The 18911-nt window shown below is 37.7% G+C and overlaps 1 protein-coding gene across 5 annotated transcripts in view; it reads left to right on the forward strand.

Annotated features, from left to right (window-relative positions):
* The window catches only part of fam13a (family with sequence similarity 13 member A), a 49529-nt gene that overhangs the window by 2137 nt on the left and 28481 nt on the right, over positions 1 to 18911 (forward strand). For 4 of the 5 annotated variants that reach the window (XM_085276610.1, XM_085276614.1, XM_085276613.1 and 1 more), the window contains exons 2-8: positions 1673 to 1868; positions 4761 to 4970; positions 6872 to 7052; positions 9791 to 9938; positions 12353 to 12445; positions 13146 to 13232; positions 18026 to 18270. In XM_085276610.1, coding sequence (XP_085132736.1) covers positions 1673 to 1868; positions 4761 to 4970; positions 6872 to 7052; positions 9791 to 9938; positions 12353 to 12445; positions 13146 to 13232; positions 18026 to 18270 — 1160 coding nt within the window. The remainder of the gene's footprint in view (positions 1 to 1672; positions 1869 to 4760; positions 4971 to 6871; positions 7053 to 9790; positions 9939 to 12352; positions 12446 to 13145; positions 13233 to 18025; positions 18271 to 18911) is intronic. The other variant, XM_085276611.1, reaches the window with a different exon arrangement.

Here is an 18911-nt window from a genome sequence, read left to right on the forward strand (position 1 = left end):
GTGGGTTTTAATCAGCAGATGACTCTAGCTTCTGTGTCTTAGCAAGTGGTGAGTAAAGGGGAAAAAAATCATATTACAACCACCGTGCCACTATGGACCTTATTGTAGCCACATTTTAACCCAGGTCTCTTCTGATCGTTGACATGCTGAAAAATAAAGCCGTTGCCAGTCAGATGATTTCCACGTGTTATTGCATGGTGGATGAAAATCTGATGGTACTTTCTTTGTTCAGAATTCCATCAGTTTTGACAAGATCCCTGAAATGCAGCCCCAAACAATAACAGTGCATGTTCACGACAGTCTATCACATCTGTTGCCCCTCATTTTTCAGTCCAGATTTTGTGTAATTTGGCATACATCATCATCGTTTTTGCCCTGCTCCCCTTCCTTAAGAATGGCTTCCTGACAGTCGTCTTTCCACTGAGACTATTTCTGATGAGGCTTCAGTGAATGGTAGATGGCTCAACTGAACGACCAGACACATCGCTCAGGTCCTTTGTCAGGTTGCTGCTGGAATTTTCCTGTTTCATCATCAGATGAGTAGTTTAACAAAAAATAAATAAATAAATTCCTCTGAAAATGCTCAGGTACAAGGACTGAAAATGAGTGAAAAAGCAGCCGATGTGCAAAGATTAAGATTATGTTAAAAATGTAAAAGAAAGTTTGGCTCCTTGGAAGCAAAATATTAAAGAAATATGGAGTGACTCAAGACTTTTGCTCAGGACTGTAAATATGCTAAATGAATGAGTAATTTGCTGGAAAGTTATGGTTTGCTCTCAGAGACAGACAACAAGCAAGTGTATCTTAAAGTCTCTGTATGCAGATACAGAGACCATGGGGATGCTGTTTGCCTCGGTATCTTACCAGGTAAACATCATATTCAGGTTTTGAATTGGCTCAGCTTGGCTAAGAGCACATAAAGTGTAAAACCTAACTAAGTGTATCAAAACACCTGCTGTACTTAACTTCAATTCTTAGTTACCTCAGTACTGTTAGTATTTTTTGGTACACCTAAAAGAAAAATGCTGCTCTCTTTAATTTGATAATCATATATAAAATGAGACATATGGGTCTATATCTATATGTATTGAATAGCCTATGTGAAGTAAACAATTATATATAAGTAGCAAATCAGAAAATGTAATAATATGTTTTACCATATTATATTTTGTATTTATTTCTCAATGAGATTAGCAATGGAAAATTTAATTTTACTTGTAGTACAATGAGCCTCTCCTCTTAAGGTATTATATCAGTCTGATCTGATATCCTTACTATCGTTCAGATTCCTGGCAGCTGAGCATATACCACATGTGCTTCTCTAAATATGTGCTCATATGCCTATTTGTGCATGTGTGTGTATATGTGTCACTCTGGCAGTGTCTTTAACCAAAGATGTGTTGCGAGGTAACCTGATATTTGTCGTAGCAACTCATGCACAGCCAGCTCTCCTCTTTATCTTCCTGCTGCCCTCAGCACACGGTGTCCTGTAAGAGCATGGCAGAGTGACTGAAAGAGCTCTGCGTGTAGTCAGCCACTTCATGAGCAGCAGCACACACATTCTACTCTTTGGGATGAAGTGCGCTTTCCTGTGTAACAGGTGTCTACAAAGATGTCTGTCTCTGCTTCCATAGTGTCAGTGTCTGACTGCTGCTGTCTGCTCTCCCTGCAGCACAACAAGGCGGCGGTGCAGGTTAAAGAAGACATGAAGAAGATGGTCCAGATGCCCATCCCGAGACCCAGGATAGTCGCACCCAAGCACACCAAGGTGTTTGGAGCGTCTCTGTTTGAGTTGCGAAACCAGGGGCTGCTGGAGGATGGGGTGCCTCTGGTGGTGCGGAGGATGGTGGAGCATCTCCGCAAGCATGGTGAGGCAAAAATGCATGAGAGCACTGGAGGAGAAGTGCAACCTTTGGCTATCTTTTATTTCTTTGAGTTTTTGCTGAATACAATTGGTCTTGCATGCTGAGAAGATGGTGCACATACATTTTTGAATATCCAATCCTACTGGTGTCACTACATAAATACAGCTTTATAGTGCCACCTAGGTTTTCTTGTATTACATAATTTGTTCTAAATAAATCATACAGTTATACAATAATCAGAAACCTCATTATGTCAATCCTCTGAGTCTTGTTAATATGAGCCGGATAAGAATTAGACCAGAGCAACTTTACTAGACTACTGAAATAGAGTTAAATGGTTTTTTTGTCATTGCATGCATTATTAATATTTCTCACAGACTTGCCATCTCACTCTTCAATTAGTTACTCTTGATAATCAGCCACAATCATTTTAATACTTCATCATTTAATTTGCTGCAGACAAAAACAATGCACAGTTGAATCACTTTCACAAGCACAAGTTTCCATCATCATCATCTAAAACCAGATATACAGAAAACAAAAGAGACTAAACATGTAATAGTTTTCAATGAGACGAACAATTTAAAAAGCAAATTTGTTGCTAAATAAATAAATATAATCACACAAATCCACAGCTCTTGCTTTGACAAACGATCAGCCAACAGATTTCTCCAGAAAAAATGTATATAGATATTAATATATAAAATGATCAACCATAACGCATAGTTAAAAAAAACAAAACAGAACTTGTAAATTTTCTATATTAACCTACATTATTTTCTGTAGTTCTTCTGTTTGAACACTAGATGTCCCTACAAGAAAACGATATCCTACTCAGGTCAACTGAAAACATAGGCCTCTTTTAAAGCAATTATTGGAGTGTGTTTAATTTGACTCGCTGTGCAATCATTTCACTGGCCTATGTATTTAAAGGCTGTCTCATAACCAGGTAAGGTAAGCGTGGAGGGAAATAATATAATTCCTTATGGGCCAACAAACATAGATAGCCTACATGTTAGAGCTGTGGATGTGGCCTTGAGATTTCTTCCTCCATTAAGTCACCCTGAAGGACAAATTTCATTTTTGCAAGTAGTGCTTAAAGCAATTAATTTTTTTAATTGGTTCTTGTTTTGTTTTGTTTATTTATTTTTAAGAAATAAATGTATAATCCAGTGAATAACGCTGTCACTTATTTCTGAATAGTATTATTTGGCCAGAAAATAGTTTCAAATAACTACTCCTATTATTATGGGTATTAGTGTGCCATTTTATTAGCTGTTAAAAACAAAACTTCAAGGGTCTACAACATGAGTTGAAATCTTTTAGTAAGATTTTTTTAAAAAAATATTTTATCATAGTATTATTATTATTATTATTTTGTTATAAAATACTAAGTGTGACAAAGTAAGGTTAGCAACAGGTGTTGATAAGGCAAAAGGCAGTTGTTAAGGTTTTAGCAAGCACTTAGCAACGCTAACTAGCAACATAATCAAAACAGATACCAAAAACAAAACACTGACAGCTATTAACACAAATCTAAGCTGCTAATTTCATGTTCACAGACTAGGGCTGTTCATATGATATGATGACGATATAAAAACTTTTATCGTTTCATTTTATGCTATCCTTTGTTTCGTGGTGTCGCAAAATAAACTGTTTACGGCAATATTTTGTCATGGTTTTGATGGTCACTGTAGTGGCTATATTAATTTCTTAAAGTTCTCTCTTTCTCTTATATTTAATATAACCACACTAGGGATGGACAAGCGCCTGTTTTTATGCGTTGTCGTTAGCAACAACGATGGTAAAACCATTGCGTGTCCGCTTGTTTATGTTCCACATAAACCTTTCACAATAAAGCTCAAGATCCTGTTGAGATTTTTCAAAATAAACTGAATCACGTGAAAGAGCAGATTATTTACGGATGAGAAGTAAAAAAGCCGCCAGGTGCTAAAAAATAAACCTTAGACTCAAACGTTAGAACAGGCTTTTCCCCGCAGCACACTGTGTAATAAATACTCACAAAGAAAGCATTACTATGGCCTTAGTGCGTTTAGACTAATTAAAAATAGTGATAATGCTAACAGCAAATACAAAAGTGTAGTTATTTAATACTAAAATGGCATGCAAAAAAAACCCAGCTAATTGTGAGTTTGGCAATAAAGTAAAAGGAAAATATTCCTGACTAGTATCTGTTAAGTTACACTAAATTAAAATTTTCATATATAAGAATGTCACTTGCTATTTTTTTCTCAGTGTGTTGTTGATCTGCTCAATATAAAGAATTAAAAAATAAAAAGATGGTTAACAGATAAACCTTTAGATTTTATATTTTTCACAATTTCACTTCTTGGTCACAAAAGTGCCTTTACATGAAGGAAATTCAGACTTGATAGCAGTGCCAGGATGTAACAGTGGGTCAGAAAAGATCCTTGCAAGTCATGGTTACAGTGCAAATCTGCAAATTGCTCTATATTCTCTGAGAATGTAAAGTCTGCTACCAAGGAAAAATTAAATTAAACTTACATTTACTATTTAAGAAAAATAAAATATTTTTAATAATGATTTAGTTTAGTTTTATTTGGATAGCACCAAATCACAACATCAGTCACCTCAAGCCCCCTTATATTTTAAGGTAAAAATCCTATAATATTACGAGAGAAAACCCCAACAATCAGACTGCCCCTTTTAAGCAAGCACTTGGCAACAGTGGGAAGGAAAAACTCCCTTTTAACAGGAAAAAACCTCTGGCAGAATCAGGCTCAGGAAGCACAGTGCTCAATTAGGGTGATATGATACTTTGAGGTCATAAGATAAGATGGGGACTGATCATTCAAGACCTTGTAAGTGAGGATTTCTTTATTTGTAATATTTTTTGTCTCTTAACTCCTCCAGCACTGCATCAGGAAGGTCTGTTCAGGGTAAATGGAAACGTCCGTGCTGTGGAGACCCTGAAGCAGCATTTGGAGGGTGGTGGTGATGTGAACCTGCTCTCTGAATCTGATTCCTGTACTGTTGCCAGCTTGCTCAAACAGTACCTGAGAGATCTCCCCGGGGGTCTGGTAGTCATGACAGTCCAGCAGGCACTAATACAGCACTACCAAGGTAAATCACCAACATGTAGTCCTACCTTTTGTGCTATTTTTTTTATAGGCAGTGTATAAAAATTATCCTGCAACATGTGTGGGTCAGTGTTTTTGTTTTTTTGACTGGCAAAATGTGATCATGTCGATATTATTGGATACACCTCTCCAGTGTAATGTAGATCTGGGTCATGACTGACTGGATGATCAGCAAGACTATCTTTAGCTGGTGAATTTTACGATTAGCCGCGCAGTCGTCTACAGCAGGCGGAGCATTTATATACTGCGTTTGGTTGTGAGAGAGGGTGGTAATATGAAGGGTGATGGGCCAGATTTTTCTGGTAATAAACCTTTGAGGTCATAAAAGGTAAAGTGAGTCATTTAGCAAGAAAAGCATCTGCGATCGCTCCCAGCTTCAGTGCTAGGTTTAATCCGTTTGATGGGAGTGGTGTATACTTTATCTGCTGCATTCCCTTTGCTTTCATAGACCCCATGAATGTCAGCCTGAGTAGTGACGCTGCTCCTGACGATAACTGGAGAATAAGATTATTTTGCTGGTTTTTGTTCAACTGTTTTGTTTCTACCAGGCGTGTTTCATTATTTTATCCAGAGAAAATCCCAAGCAGTTGGTTATTAAATCTTTCTGAATGCCAGGATTTTCTGCATTACACATTTTAACATGACAAAACTTTTAGAAGTATTAAAAAAAGTTGCTATTGCTATCAGATTTAAATCAAAGAACTTAAGACTGGTATTAATCTTTTTTATTTCAAATTAAAAGAAAAATAAATGATTTTGATTATCAGTGTTTAATGGCAGTCGTCAACGCTTTTGTTGTCTCTTCTTTGTGTATAGTTAAGTTAAATAACTTTGTACCATTGAGCTATATTTCATCACATATTTGTCTATAATACTTTTGCTATGTCTCTACTATATTTTCCCAGAGCTGCTAAAAATATTATATTATAATGTTTTTGCAACAACTGAAAGTTTTTCTAATTCTGCTGAAGGAGAAATTCAGACCTCACAGAAAAGTATATGATAACCTAGTGTATATGGTTACATTTTGTATGTACATATGCATGCAACACGAGATGTATACTCTAATCAGCTCTTTCTGTAGAAACACCAGACCCTATTTTGGTTAAGTCAAGATCTTAAACACTACATAAATAACAACAACTAATACATTTTTATTCTCATTTAAATTAGTATCTTTAATTTCTAGTATACCTTCATGCATGGTGTTACTTTCTCTTGTATTGTGCACCTGTGTCCTGTTTCCTCTGTTTATGTGCAGTGTACACATCTGTTAAAGCACAACCTTTTTTTTGCCCTAAAATACATCCATAATAAACATACAGGTGGACACACACACACAGAATCTGAACTTTACTCAGCTGTCACAAGAGCAGCCGTGAAAGCTCTGGGTGATTACTGCCCGTCTCCAAACTGAGACAGATGTACCCACATACCCACATTCGTACGCATGCATGCACATTCACATAGACCTACAGTGCACACTCACAACGTTTGCGTCACTAAGTCATTTGGGATCAGCAGTCGTATCCGTTTATCCACCTCTGACCCAATTATGTACCCCCAGTAATAGCATCAACATATTTTGAGGCAGTAATGCTCAGGTATTAGAAGTCACCATAACCCAAGATTAGATATTATAGAGGGATGATGGATTGAGCTGTTACTCCCTTCTGGAGATAGGCTGTAATAGTATTCATTATACTTGGAATTTTACTTGAATTTTTGTTAATTAATTCTGTGTAAACAGACCAAAGCAGAATGTCCTTGTTAATGAAAAACTTGAAGCACAAGTGCATTACTAATCTTTCCACTAAAGGTTGTTTGCCAGGGATTTCATAAACTACACACATTGAATTAAAAAAACCCCTTTTGTATCTGTAGAGCGTGGTGGTGATGATGACACCTGGGCAGACGTGAGACACCTTCTCCTGCAGCTTCCAGATGTCCACTACAGTCTCCTGCACTACCTCTGCCATTTCCTCACCCTTGTGGAGAGCAGCCACAAGGACAACCGCATGACTGCCCTCAACCTCGCTACTGTGTTTGGACCCAGCGTGTTCCAGTGAGTGAAACATTTCTTTAGATTAGATGTGGTTAAACAGTCCAAATACACACCTGTGCACCATATCACTCCATGTAAGAGGGCATTTCTTCTTGCTGAAAGCTATAGTCACAGCCTTCTGGCCATCCATCAGTTTTCTTCCGCTTATTCAATCCACAAAGGCCTCGCTTGCCTTGTGGATTTGAACTCACAACCTCCTCCTGTTAGCCAGCACAGTGCTAACCACTACACCCACTGTACCTGGTGCCTCATTTATAAAAATGTGAGAATTTTACATTCAAATTTATACTTTGAATTTCCATTAAAAAAATGCTTTTTTAAGCTGATTCTATGTTTTCTGTTGTGTATTTTTGTATAAATGCCTTTTCATACAGAGTTTTCATGTAATTTCACTGTTTACATGAAATAAATCAGTGTTGATTCCCCAGTTTTGTAGTCTGATTAATAAACAAGGGCTCTGCCTCTGTCACATTGCATTACACGTGAAAAATCCCTGATTCAAGACATAGACTCCTAGTGCCGCCCTCAATCCTGGATAAATGGAAAGGTTGCGTCAGAAAAGGCATCCAGTGTAAAATCCAGTGTTTGGCCAGAAGGTGATGCTGTAGTTTACTGAGTGAGTAGAGAAGCAGATTGTCAGGAGAGCATAAAAATTTCATGTTTTGAAGAATAAAGTGCTAAAAATAAAGGGTGAGGAAGTAGCAGAGGTAGCAGAAGAGTGAATGATTAGAAATTAAATATAAGTTACCACAAATTTTAAAGGCAGTCAGTAGTTTTTTTTGTTTTGTTTTTTTTCAATTAACTGACTTAACAAAGGTCACTCAGAAAGCTAATCAGTTTGATTTACCTGTGCATTTAAAATACAAAGCACAAGTTCAGCTTGGTACCCTGTTTGCAGATGTGAAAATGTTCAGAAATAAATTATACAGTATGTGGCCGTGTCTCAGGCTTCTGAGCTCAAGTTTTAAATTTTCTGATAGGCTTACTCGGTGGCCAGTTTTAATGTTAGTAAGCTATACTAGTTAGTAATAAATAGTATTTGCTAGTAGTAGGCTGGACCCCCTTTGTGCTATATGAGCTGCATATCCATGTTGTGAATCTCCCAGTCTTCACATCCCGAAGGTGCTGTATAGATTGAGACCTGGTGACTGTGCAGGCCTTTTGAGTATAATGACTCATTGAACCCGCTGATTCAAGAAACCAGTCTTTGTGACATGGCATCCTGTCCTGCTGAAAAAAGCAAACAGAAGACCGATACACTCGGGTCATAATGGGATGGTTGATAATAACTCACTCAATGTGTGCAAAGACCATACCATACCAAGACCAAGACAAGACCATACCATGTAACTGTAGTGTTGTCTAGACTGATAGCCAGTGGGAATCTCCAGCGATAAATTGGTTAATTAAGGCCGGGATTCCTGTGGAAACTGATATAAGAGACACTGTAATGGATACTATTTCATACTGTACAGTCTGTTCTCTTCAGACTGTGTAAAGGTTATATAATTAGACCTACAGATAGGCCCACAGCCCGGTGTACATCTCACACAGCTGTTCGGCAGTATCATACAAACTTGTTATAGAAGCTGGATTCAGTCTGACAACTTGGGGACTTACTTTCTATTTCAGTATCAAGATTACAGCTTAGTTGCATTTGTTCCATACAGATTGTTGCTTTTATTGCTGCTGCTATAGTCAGTTTCAAAGGGCTAGTCCACCCATGAATTCAAGTTATGTTGTTTTGGTGTTAGCTTTAGATCTACAGATGTCTGATTTCTTCTTAAATTTAATGAAAGTGACACTTTTTTTCTACCAAACTACACATAATTCCTTATTACTTTACAGAAATCCATGAACAGGGCATAATATAAACATTAATGCTTCCCATTAATCCTGGGTCGGACCACCTTTTTGCTATATGAGCAAAGGTGCTCAATAGAATGAGATCTGGTGACTGTGGAGGCTTTTTGAGTACAGTGAACTCACTGAAACCGCTGCTTCAAGAAACCAGTTTGAGATGAGGTGAACTTTGTGACATGGCATCCTGTCCTGCTGGAAACAGCAATCAGAAGACAGGTACACTTGGGTCATAACGGGATGTTATGTGTGCAAAGACCATATCGTAACACCAACACCAGGATGGATCCACGTTCTTATTTTGTTTATGCTTAATTCTGACCCTGGCATCAGAGTGTTGCAGCAGAAATCAAATTTCATCAGACCAGGAAATGTTTAAAGAGTCTTCTGCTTGAATTTTGATTAACCTCAACTGTAGCCTACATTTCCCATTCTTAGCTAATATGCAGGGTTCAGGGGATGCTCTTCAGCATACCTTGGTTGTAATGAGTGTTTATTTGAGTTAGCTTGAGGCATTCAACACAACATTTTCACCCGTTGTGCTTGAAAATCCCTGCAGTTTCTGAAATACTCAGACAAGTCCATCTGACACCAACAATCAGTCACTTAAATCAGCTTTCTTGCCCTTGTGATTTGAACTTTAGTACTTCATCTTGACCATTTAGTTGCTGCCATGCAATTGGCTAATTACATATTTGTGTTAATAAGGAGTTGAACAGGTGTACCTAACATACTGGCCATTGAATGTAGTTCCTATTAAAGTGCTCACATTAGTGTTTATGGATATTTATTTGGTGCTCATTTGAATGACCTTTCCCTTTAAAGAATTTCAATTAAATGTCATCTTTTTGCTTTTACTTTATTTTATTTTATTTTAGCGTGGCTCCTGGATTTGAAGCACTTAAGGACCAGAACATCTGTAACAAGATCATGGCCAAACTTATCCAGAACTACAACAATATCTTTGAGACCAACACAGACAGAGAAGACTACGCAAAAGAAGAGGCATCGCCTATCATTGCCGAGGTGCGGTATACTCACAGAAGCACCGGAAAGTAGTGTTTATGTGAAACAGATCACTGTTTACATGAAATAAATGAGTGTTGATGGTCGGGGCAATGCTTTGCAGTTTGGTAAGACAACTTAATGATTCACATGTCGTGCCCATGCACTTTAAACAGTGTGACTTCATCTATGACATCATCTTCTGCCCAGTCACCTGGATGATTGATGGCTTACACAAGCAGCCTTGTGTAATGTCAAGGTAAAAATGATTGAATTATTGATCTTATATCAACAGGTGGCTGTTTTCAGTCCTTGGTTGTTTTTGTCTGTTGTCTGCTTTGATGACTGATGTCTATTGATCAGCTGGTTTGGTTTGCCAGTTTATATTCAGGTTTATTTTCATCACCATTTCATTTCTTTTATGAGATACACATAATTACCACATAATTTTTATGTTCCTGTAATGGTTAATCCGCCAGCATATGCAAGCTGTTTAGTCGAAATTATATTTTTAAAGCTAAAATGTAATTACCGTACTGTTGGCTGGCCCTAACTTTGAGTATAAAAACATGAATTCAGTTTGGTATTTGCCTAATAAACAACAATGTAATTTTTAGCTTTTTTTAATTGATTGATTGAATCTTTCTTTTGAACATGTTGAAAAAGTACAACAACATAGAATTCAAAAGAGACAAACAAACAAAGCAAAACGAAAGGAAAACGAGCAACCACAACCACAAATAACTTTCATGTTCAAAAAGGAGCAGGAAGAAGCATCAGCTTATTTAACCCCACCCCCTTTCCACTATCAAGTAATCAATAGACTACAGAAATACCTCCTTACAATTACATTATATTTTACATGTATTTTTTTTTTATTAATTATATGTATATCTATCTTTCTATCTATCCATACATACATACACATACACACATATACACCTTTTCAATAACCCCAGTAACACCTCAAAGGAAACACAACCTACAGATATACATACCCATACCAACATGCCCGTGCACCCTCACACACATGAAAATATTGGACAAGAGCACCCTATCAAATCTCTACCTCCTCCTTCCTTTAAACATGTTGTTGACATATTTATAAATTATTAATGTATAATAATTTAGATATTCCAGGTGTCCAAAATTAAGTGTCATTGTGTATAAATTTCGTGAGCTAAAGGGGAAAAAAGCTGTATTTTTAGCTACGTGTCAAAGCATTGCCCAGCATTTATGTTGTGTAACAGTATTATCTTAATCATATGTCTGTCACCATAAAAGTCACTATAAACTGTAACTCAGTATAGAATGAATCAATTTTCACCCAAAGAGACTGCATATGAAAACAGTAAACAAACAAATTAATAAAAACATTAACATGTTTTATTAATTATTTAATTGTTTAAAGATCCAATTAATATTTGAGTGGCGTAGAGAAGCCTACCGAATATTTACTGAGAACAGCTTCATTTACCACTATCTCATGATTAGCAGAATTTAGAGACCAGCCTTTTTTTTTTTATCTCAGTGTGCAGACATCAACAGTGTCTCGATTGTTGATTAATGCCTGTGTCGGGCGTGTGAAACGTGACACTGGCCATCTGATGAGCAGCTACTGATGGTGGGATCTCTCTCTTGTTTTGACCTTTAGCCTCTTCTTCTGTGACCTATGTGACGTCATGAAAAAGCAAACATTACAAATGACCTGATCAAATTCAACTTAATAAATTCCAAAGGTCCAGATTACTTGTAACACTAAAATTAAATCTGCAAAGACTTTAAAGACGTGTCCTTTTTTTGTGATATCATCATCCGATCACAAGCACCTGTGCTGTGTTGTGAATTCCTGTAAGGGCATTGACACTTGAGACACTGATGAGCAGTAGGAAATCCCTCACCCAGAAAAGATTGTCTAACATACAAACATGCACATATACACAAAAACACTAACACACTAACACACACACACACACACACACACACACACACACACACACACACACACACACACACACACACACGTGACCTGCAGAGGCATCATACCTCCTGACCTTCCTTGCAATGCCTGTGAACATAGCACACATGATCGGTGGTTTGCCTTTACTTCCAGTTGTAAAATGCAGACCGCCAGCACGTGTGCACGGCAGTTTTTAGTGATCGTGTGTGTTTGAGGAGGCAGACTGTCATGCTGTTTAAATCTGTGCTCAGCTGTGTTGATAGGAGCTATTAGAATAAAACACAACAGCAGAACCCACCTACCCTGACATATTTCACATCTACTATATATATGAGATTCTTATTCCATGCATAAGGACTGGAGAAAAAGCTTCCTGGCCTTTATTAAAGATGAGACGTTACCTCTTTTGTTAATTGGCTGTATGTAAGATGTGTATTACAGATGTGACTCTCCTTTGTCCTCTTTCTTGTACCAGGAGACTCAAGTGGCAGATGCAGACACAAAGAATTCATCCAGCCATCTCGATGCAAAGACAATAACCCCACTTACTAGGATGAAAGTAAAGCCTGTGTGTTTGTGTCTTTGTTTATGCATGTATTCATACCTGTTATGAAAGAAGAAATCTGTCCAGTGTGAAGTGTGTGTTTGTGTGTGTTCTCGTTTATGCCTGGCATTCCCAGATCTGCCTTCCAAGAACCTTTTAAATTCCCTTACATAGTCGCTTTTACAACAGCACTATAATCTGTGTGACGCAATTAACACAACATGAGCATGTTTTGGAAAAGCTGTTTTGTAATGCTATATTTGTGTGCGTCTGTGTGGGTTATTGTGTAGTGACTAGCGTATACCACATGCAATACCACATGTATTGTTTTTTCCTGTCACTCAGTGAAGCAGACGATGACCTTTTTAGTAGTTTGCGTTTTGTTGCTGATAACTTATCAGGTGACCAAGTTCAACCTAAATTTAAAAAGCATTAACATTTATTCTTCTAAAACATTAACAGCTGTAGATCTTCACTGCTCACAGTACCACCCACTGGAGTTTTATGATGCAGCGTAAAATTATTTTAGTGACTCAGTTGTCTTTTTTTTGTTTAAATTCTGTTGTTTCAAAACAGCTTTTTGAAGTGTTTACACCTTTCTTGATGAATGCAATGCTATTTCTGTGGTTTACATTCATACATACCTTCTAAAGTTATTCAGATAATTTTACTATGTACTATAAATCTCATTGTCTGCTGTTATCTGTGTGTACACCTTTTCAAGATTGGCCACCTAAACCAAACAGGAAATGCAGATCTTCCGAAGAAATCCTGCACCAACGCTCCAAATGCAAAAACAAGAAAAAAGAAGGTACAAGAGACAACCACGTGTCAGCATGAATAATTGCACTGTTGTTTTGGCCTCCTAGTTTATTACATTTTATTTCATATTTCATATATACATTTATAGGGCTTCTTATCTGCTGTATTGCCTTAGTGCTGATTACCCTGAAGTTATCTCTCAGACTGCCTGCGATGCCTAAACCCCTCTGCTTGGTCACGTGACATGATTTGATAAAGACAATTTGCTACAGGAAACAACGGCATAGTTATTTGCAGAGAGAGAAAAACAGTGGCTTTGGTATGCTGTCTTACTACAGATGAGGCCCGACACTGAAATAGGCACAGACAGGAGAATTCCTGTCTGTGCACATGTTTTACAAACTGCTCAGGAATCATTTATTGGAAAGATGTATTTGTAAAGTATAAATTTCTCCTTTAGTCAGTTGAATTGAATGATAAATTATTATTATTTAGTATTTTATCACATATGCAGTTCAATGAGAGTAATTTTCTTAAGGTTGGTTTCAGCTTTGAGACGCATTAAAATGATCTTGCTGTTTGTTTTGAGCGTAGTTTAAACAAAGCTCTGAAGCCATAAATGTGTTTATCATATCCAAGCTTGTGTCACTGTGAGATAAAAGAAATGCTGACTGATAGCAAGTTAAGCTCAGAAGGGTAAAAACATCTGCCGATGAAGGACGTTTTGCTTTCATTTGTGCCCTGCAAAGAATTTTTTGCTTTCTAGCAGAGGTTGTGTAGAAAACTGAAGAGTATTTTTAAACGTTTCACTTCAACCTTCGTCTCTGGCTTCACAGTCTGTGCGTGTCAGTGTACAGCTAAGCGACAAATGAAATACACTTCCAGTGAAGGTTAACGTTCGCTCATTGCTTTTCAGGTTTCTGCTGCTTTAAAGTTTTATTATAACAAATGTGACAAAAGAATTTAGCTAGTGTTTAGATAAAGTTTTTATAAAAACTTTGTTCAAAATTGGCTTCATCCAGTTTACATCTGTATGTGACTTTTATTAAGACGTGTTATTGTGTGAAAAATTACATCAAGTCAAATAATCACATGCCAGTAATCAACCCGAGCACACATGCGTACGTGCTAAAGCAGTCTCTGGCATTCTCCGCGTCTGAACACTGGGCTCGCTTGGTCTTGTTTTGAATGGCATTTGGCCTGATTTTTGCACGCAGGCTTGGCAACCCTGATTATCATTAATAAAGATCAACAATTGGTTCTGTTGTAAAATGCAGCACAGTAATAATTTACAGATGCATGGCGTCCACAAGATTAACTGTTTTAATTTGTGCTTAACTCAAAGTATTCAGGTAATCATTTTACTGTTTTTGTCTGAAGTAATATCTGAGTACTCTGTATAAGAATGCAACTAGTGCTTATTACTAAAAAGGAAGGTCAACAGGGAAGCCCTCACATTCAAGAGGGTATAATGATGAAATGTTCATACAGTTGCCCAAAAGACAAATGAAGTAATCTCAAAATACAGTTTTGTGTAAACAAAGCAATCAGCTGCACTTGTTTGTACTGTTGGCTTGTTTTATTTATTTTTTTCATCTACTTTTTATGTTTCTATGAAGTTTTAAAATACAAAGTAATAGATAATGGAAGAAAAAAGTCAAATATTTTCTCTGAAGTCTAGTGCAGTAGAAGTAGAGTTTCATAAAGACAATTCTCCAGTAGAATACGGGCCTCAAATTTGCACTCAAATAAATGCACTTAGATACTTTACACAACTAAAAAAAGCTGTATAGCTTTCCCATTGATGGTTGCTAAGAGCAACAGCATGTTCGACTTAAATGTTCGACCATCAGCAGCAAACTAGTGACGTCTTTTGCTTAGGAGCCAATGAACCACTAAACCCATCAACCTGAACGTCCAGCTGCTGAGTCTCATTACAAAAGCTCACAATATCCCATTCCTGGAAGTCTTAACTTCCTCTCAAAATTAAAATGGTGTTCACAGATAAAAGACTGACCTTAAGAATTTATCAAGCGATTCATGGTCACTTTAAATATTAACTTTTATTGCTATTGTTTCCCAGAGCCTCCAGTAAAAACTCACTTTCCCCATAAAGCTAAGCTTAGGAGGGGTTTGGCTTCTTTACTGCTTAAGAAAACATATTAAGTGTTTGTTTTTTAAATGATCTCCACTCACACATTTCTACCAGAGCTACACCAGGTTTCTGAAGTCCTCTAAGGACAAAGTCTTGTCAGTCTATAAAATACTTTTTATTAGCCTCAGGTTATGTCTAACAGTAAAAGAAAAACACACCCACTTACTTAAATTGGAGAGCCTTTAATCTGTTTGTTGTATCTTCTAGATTTATCATACACCTCTTTTAAACTTGAAACTTGTGTTTTGTTTGACCAACACATTTATACTCACACATGATCTTTGGACTGTAAAACAAACAGCTGTTACTGGCAGAGTATTAGTTATTCCCTCTTGCTGAAAAAACAAAACTGTCACCGTGGAAAATCACAGAAACGCTTGAGTGCTTTTTTTTTTAATTGGCAGATGCCCGCTTTTCTTCTTTTAAAGCTCAAATGTTTATATCAAGACCCACCATTTAAAACATTCATAAGAAAAGACTGTGGCAATTGTGCAAGCAAGAACAGGTATGGATCACGTTGCACCATCAAGTAAACAGAGTTCAGTGAGTACTTGTTTTGTGGCCAGCCACAGCTTCCTTTTTTATTGTAGCAGGTTCAGAGAGAGAAAACACAGAGTTCTAAATATTTCATTTGGCTTTGTTTGAAGTCTTTTGAGATTTTACTCACAAATTATAAGTTAATCCATGATTTAGAAACCAGGTCATATCCTCATTTAGGTTTGTCAGGAATTTTTGGTCTCTTTCGCTCCTGATTTTTGTTCTAAATGCGTAGGCCAAAACCAAAACCGGGTGTTTAGCCCTCTGTTTGATTTGTATGGCTGTGCCTTTATTGAGAGATATAACATGATTTCATGTTATCTTCTGGCTAAAACCGCAGTCACACAGGCCTACAGGCCAGTCTGCAACCCCTGGCCACAAATGGACATTCTCTGACTAGTTGGAAGTTGCTAGGCTGTCGCCAGGTGAAACTGATTTCAAAAAGGGTGCTGCACCAAAATCCTCTCTACAACACAAGCAAAGTGTAGCTGTTGACTGGAGTTTGCATGGAAGGAACACTCACAAACTACTTATTGAGCAATAGAAAAAATCTAAAAAACAAACAGAGATTGCTCACTTTTCACAGTAAAAGTTGTACCATAAACAACACGTTTCTAATGGCACAACTGTTTGCAGAAGAGTCAGTCGCTTCCGTGCAAACCACAGTCTGCCGCTGCAATCCTGTAGCAGCCAAAGCATTCACAAGGAGTCAATTTTACAGCAACAGCCAACTTCCACAACTGCTCTCTAAGCAGTAGTGGAATATGCATTTTCCCCTAATAACTAGTGGCTGCTATTTAGTCACCAACAAGCTTCTAGCACGATTCAGTTTAAATTTTTAGCTAATCCAAAACTGAAGAATTGATGAACTCATGCCATGGCAGTAAGTTGTTTGTCCATCCTCAATTCACACGAATCATTGGCTGCTGGTCAGATTTTAGTGAAATTATCACACAATGGTTACCTGTCTTCATCAAAATTGTGCTCAAGGTCGAGTCACGTTTATGATTTTATGGGCAGTAACTTGTGAATTGTGATGGACTGTGAGCAGGATGACTTTTTGTTTTTGAACACAAAGTTGTTTTATTAGAGACTGGAGAAATGTATTTATGTGTTCATTTATCCAATTGGATGTTGTTTAGTAGTAAAAGAAACATTAAAAATAAACACTAAAGATATCTTTTTATTCAAAAAAAGGAAAATACAAAAGTAGAACATCAAAACACAGAACGTAAGGAAATACAGTAATATAGAGAAACCAGGCTATGGTAACATCTTACCTTTACCAAACACTGAAGTCCATTAACACAACACCCATTTCTACCATCTCTCACCATGACGTCCCCCCAGAGTGTGATGCAACATGCTTCAATCCTTTGCTAAAAATAAGCTGATGTCCACATTTATTTTCCCCCTTTTCCTCCCCTGCAGTTTTCCTGTGAACGACCGATTTAGCTGAATCAATCACAAAGCTCTGAGGGGCAAAATCCATACCAGGTCTAGCTAAAGAAGTTTGTTCGACTAATAATGTTCCCAATGATCTGCCCATTAAGTGCATCAGTGACTAAATGTCTAAATGGGTTGCTGCATCCATAGATTATTGTACAGCCCATTAAGTTAAACCCCAAAATGGAAATGTTCCTCTGATAATTGGTACAAAGACGAAAAAGCCTTTTAATTCAGCCTGCACATGCTCATCTAAAGACAAGCCCATTTTAGTGTTGGATATTTCTGGCCATTATCGATAGTTAAGCTAGTGTCAGACCCATTTGATGCTCCCCACAGCCAGCTATTCAGCTTCAGTGTGCGTGAGCAGCGAGTGCTCTCCACATGAGCGAGAAGAAAGCTCTTCGGCACGTTTCTCCTTGGTTTAGCTGGTCGTGACTCGGAAATGAAAAAGGGTAGTTCTCAGAATGTGGCTGTAATTAGGTTAAGATTCTTTTCCTATACAACAGTTGACGGCTCACGCTGTTTGTACCCTCTCAGAGTCAGCACGGTAAGGTTTATAAGATAGCTCCTTTTTTCCCTAACTCACGTGTGCATTTCTGTGTGTTTGATTGTACAGAAATGTTATCGGCAGTGTATCAGTTGCCTCCCGTGCTATCTCAAATTTCCCCTCACGAGACCTCTCACCTTTCTCTGTGACACAGGTGAGGAAAGGGAAAATTGACAGCATGACTCAAGTGGTCCCCCAACCCAGCCTCTCTTCCAGGGCGCCCTACCACGCAAAACCTTTCTCCATACCAATAGTTTTGCCCCTGACCTCAGAGCTAAGGACCCCCAGCGCAGAAGCAATGGAAACTACACCCATGTCTCACCAAGCCACCTCAGACACTGCCTCCCACGTCGACCCTCACGACGTCAGCCTCTCTGAAAGCATGAAGGGCCTCAGCAGGTGAGTGTGTCTGGTGTAAATTATAAAAAAAAAAAAAACCATTATCGATGGCTATGTGTGATTTATGTTTAAAGTGTTATTTGTGAATCTTGTTTTTCAAAAGAGTTTAAAAACCAGGCTCATTTACTCTGAAAAATGTGGCCAGCCACTCTTTCAGTTTTATGACTTTATTAGCATCACAGTATTGTCTGCATGATGCTTATGACTGGTGTAAAATCATGTAACACACACAGCCACACACTTCACTGCTAGATGCCTGCATGACATTAAAAGATACCTTATGGAGTGAAATATGAAGGAGGGGCTCTTTTAGTGGTAAATAGTTCATGACTCCTGTATACATATGCAATGTGGTGTTAACCAAAGAACCTGTAGCCTGAGCCCGGTGGCAGCGTTTGTTTGGCGTGCAGAGCAGCCTGTCACAAGAAGCTGAAACTGGAAACCTCTTGGTGTTAAGTGCCGTCCTGGAATAGCAAGACTGCAGCTGTGTCTGTTGTTGAGGTTTTGCTTTAACTCGGAGTTTAGAGTAGAACTGCGTTCAATTGAACTTCACTCGTTGGCCAAAAATCACTACTATACTATTTAACATTAGCCTTTTTTTAAACATGCTACTATTTATCCCAGTTTTTCTCTTTACATAG

Source organism: Mchenga conophoros, linkage group LG6, assembly GCF_057382185.1.
Source record: "Mchenga conophoros isolate Kocher_MC1m ecotype Shallow Benthic linkage group LG6, M_conophoros_male_GT1.1, whole genome shotgun sequence".
NCBI classification, from domain to species: domain Eukaryota; kingdom Metazoa; phylum Chordata; class Actinopteri; order Cichliformes; family Cichlidae; genus Mchenga; species Mchenga conophoros.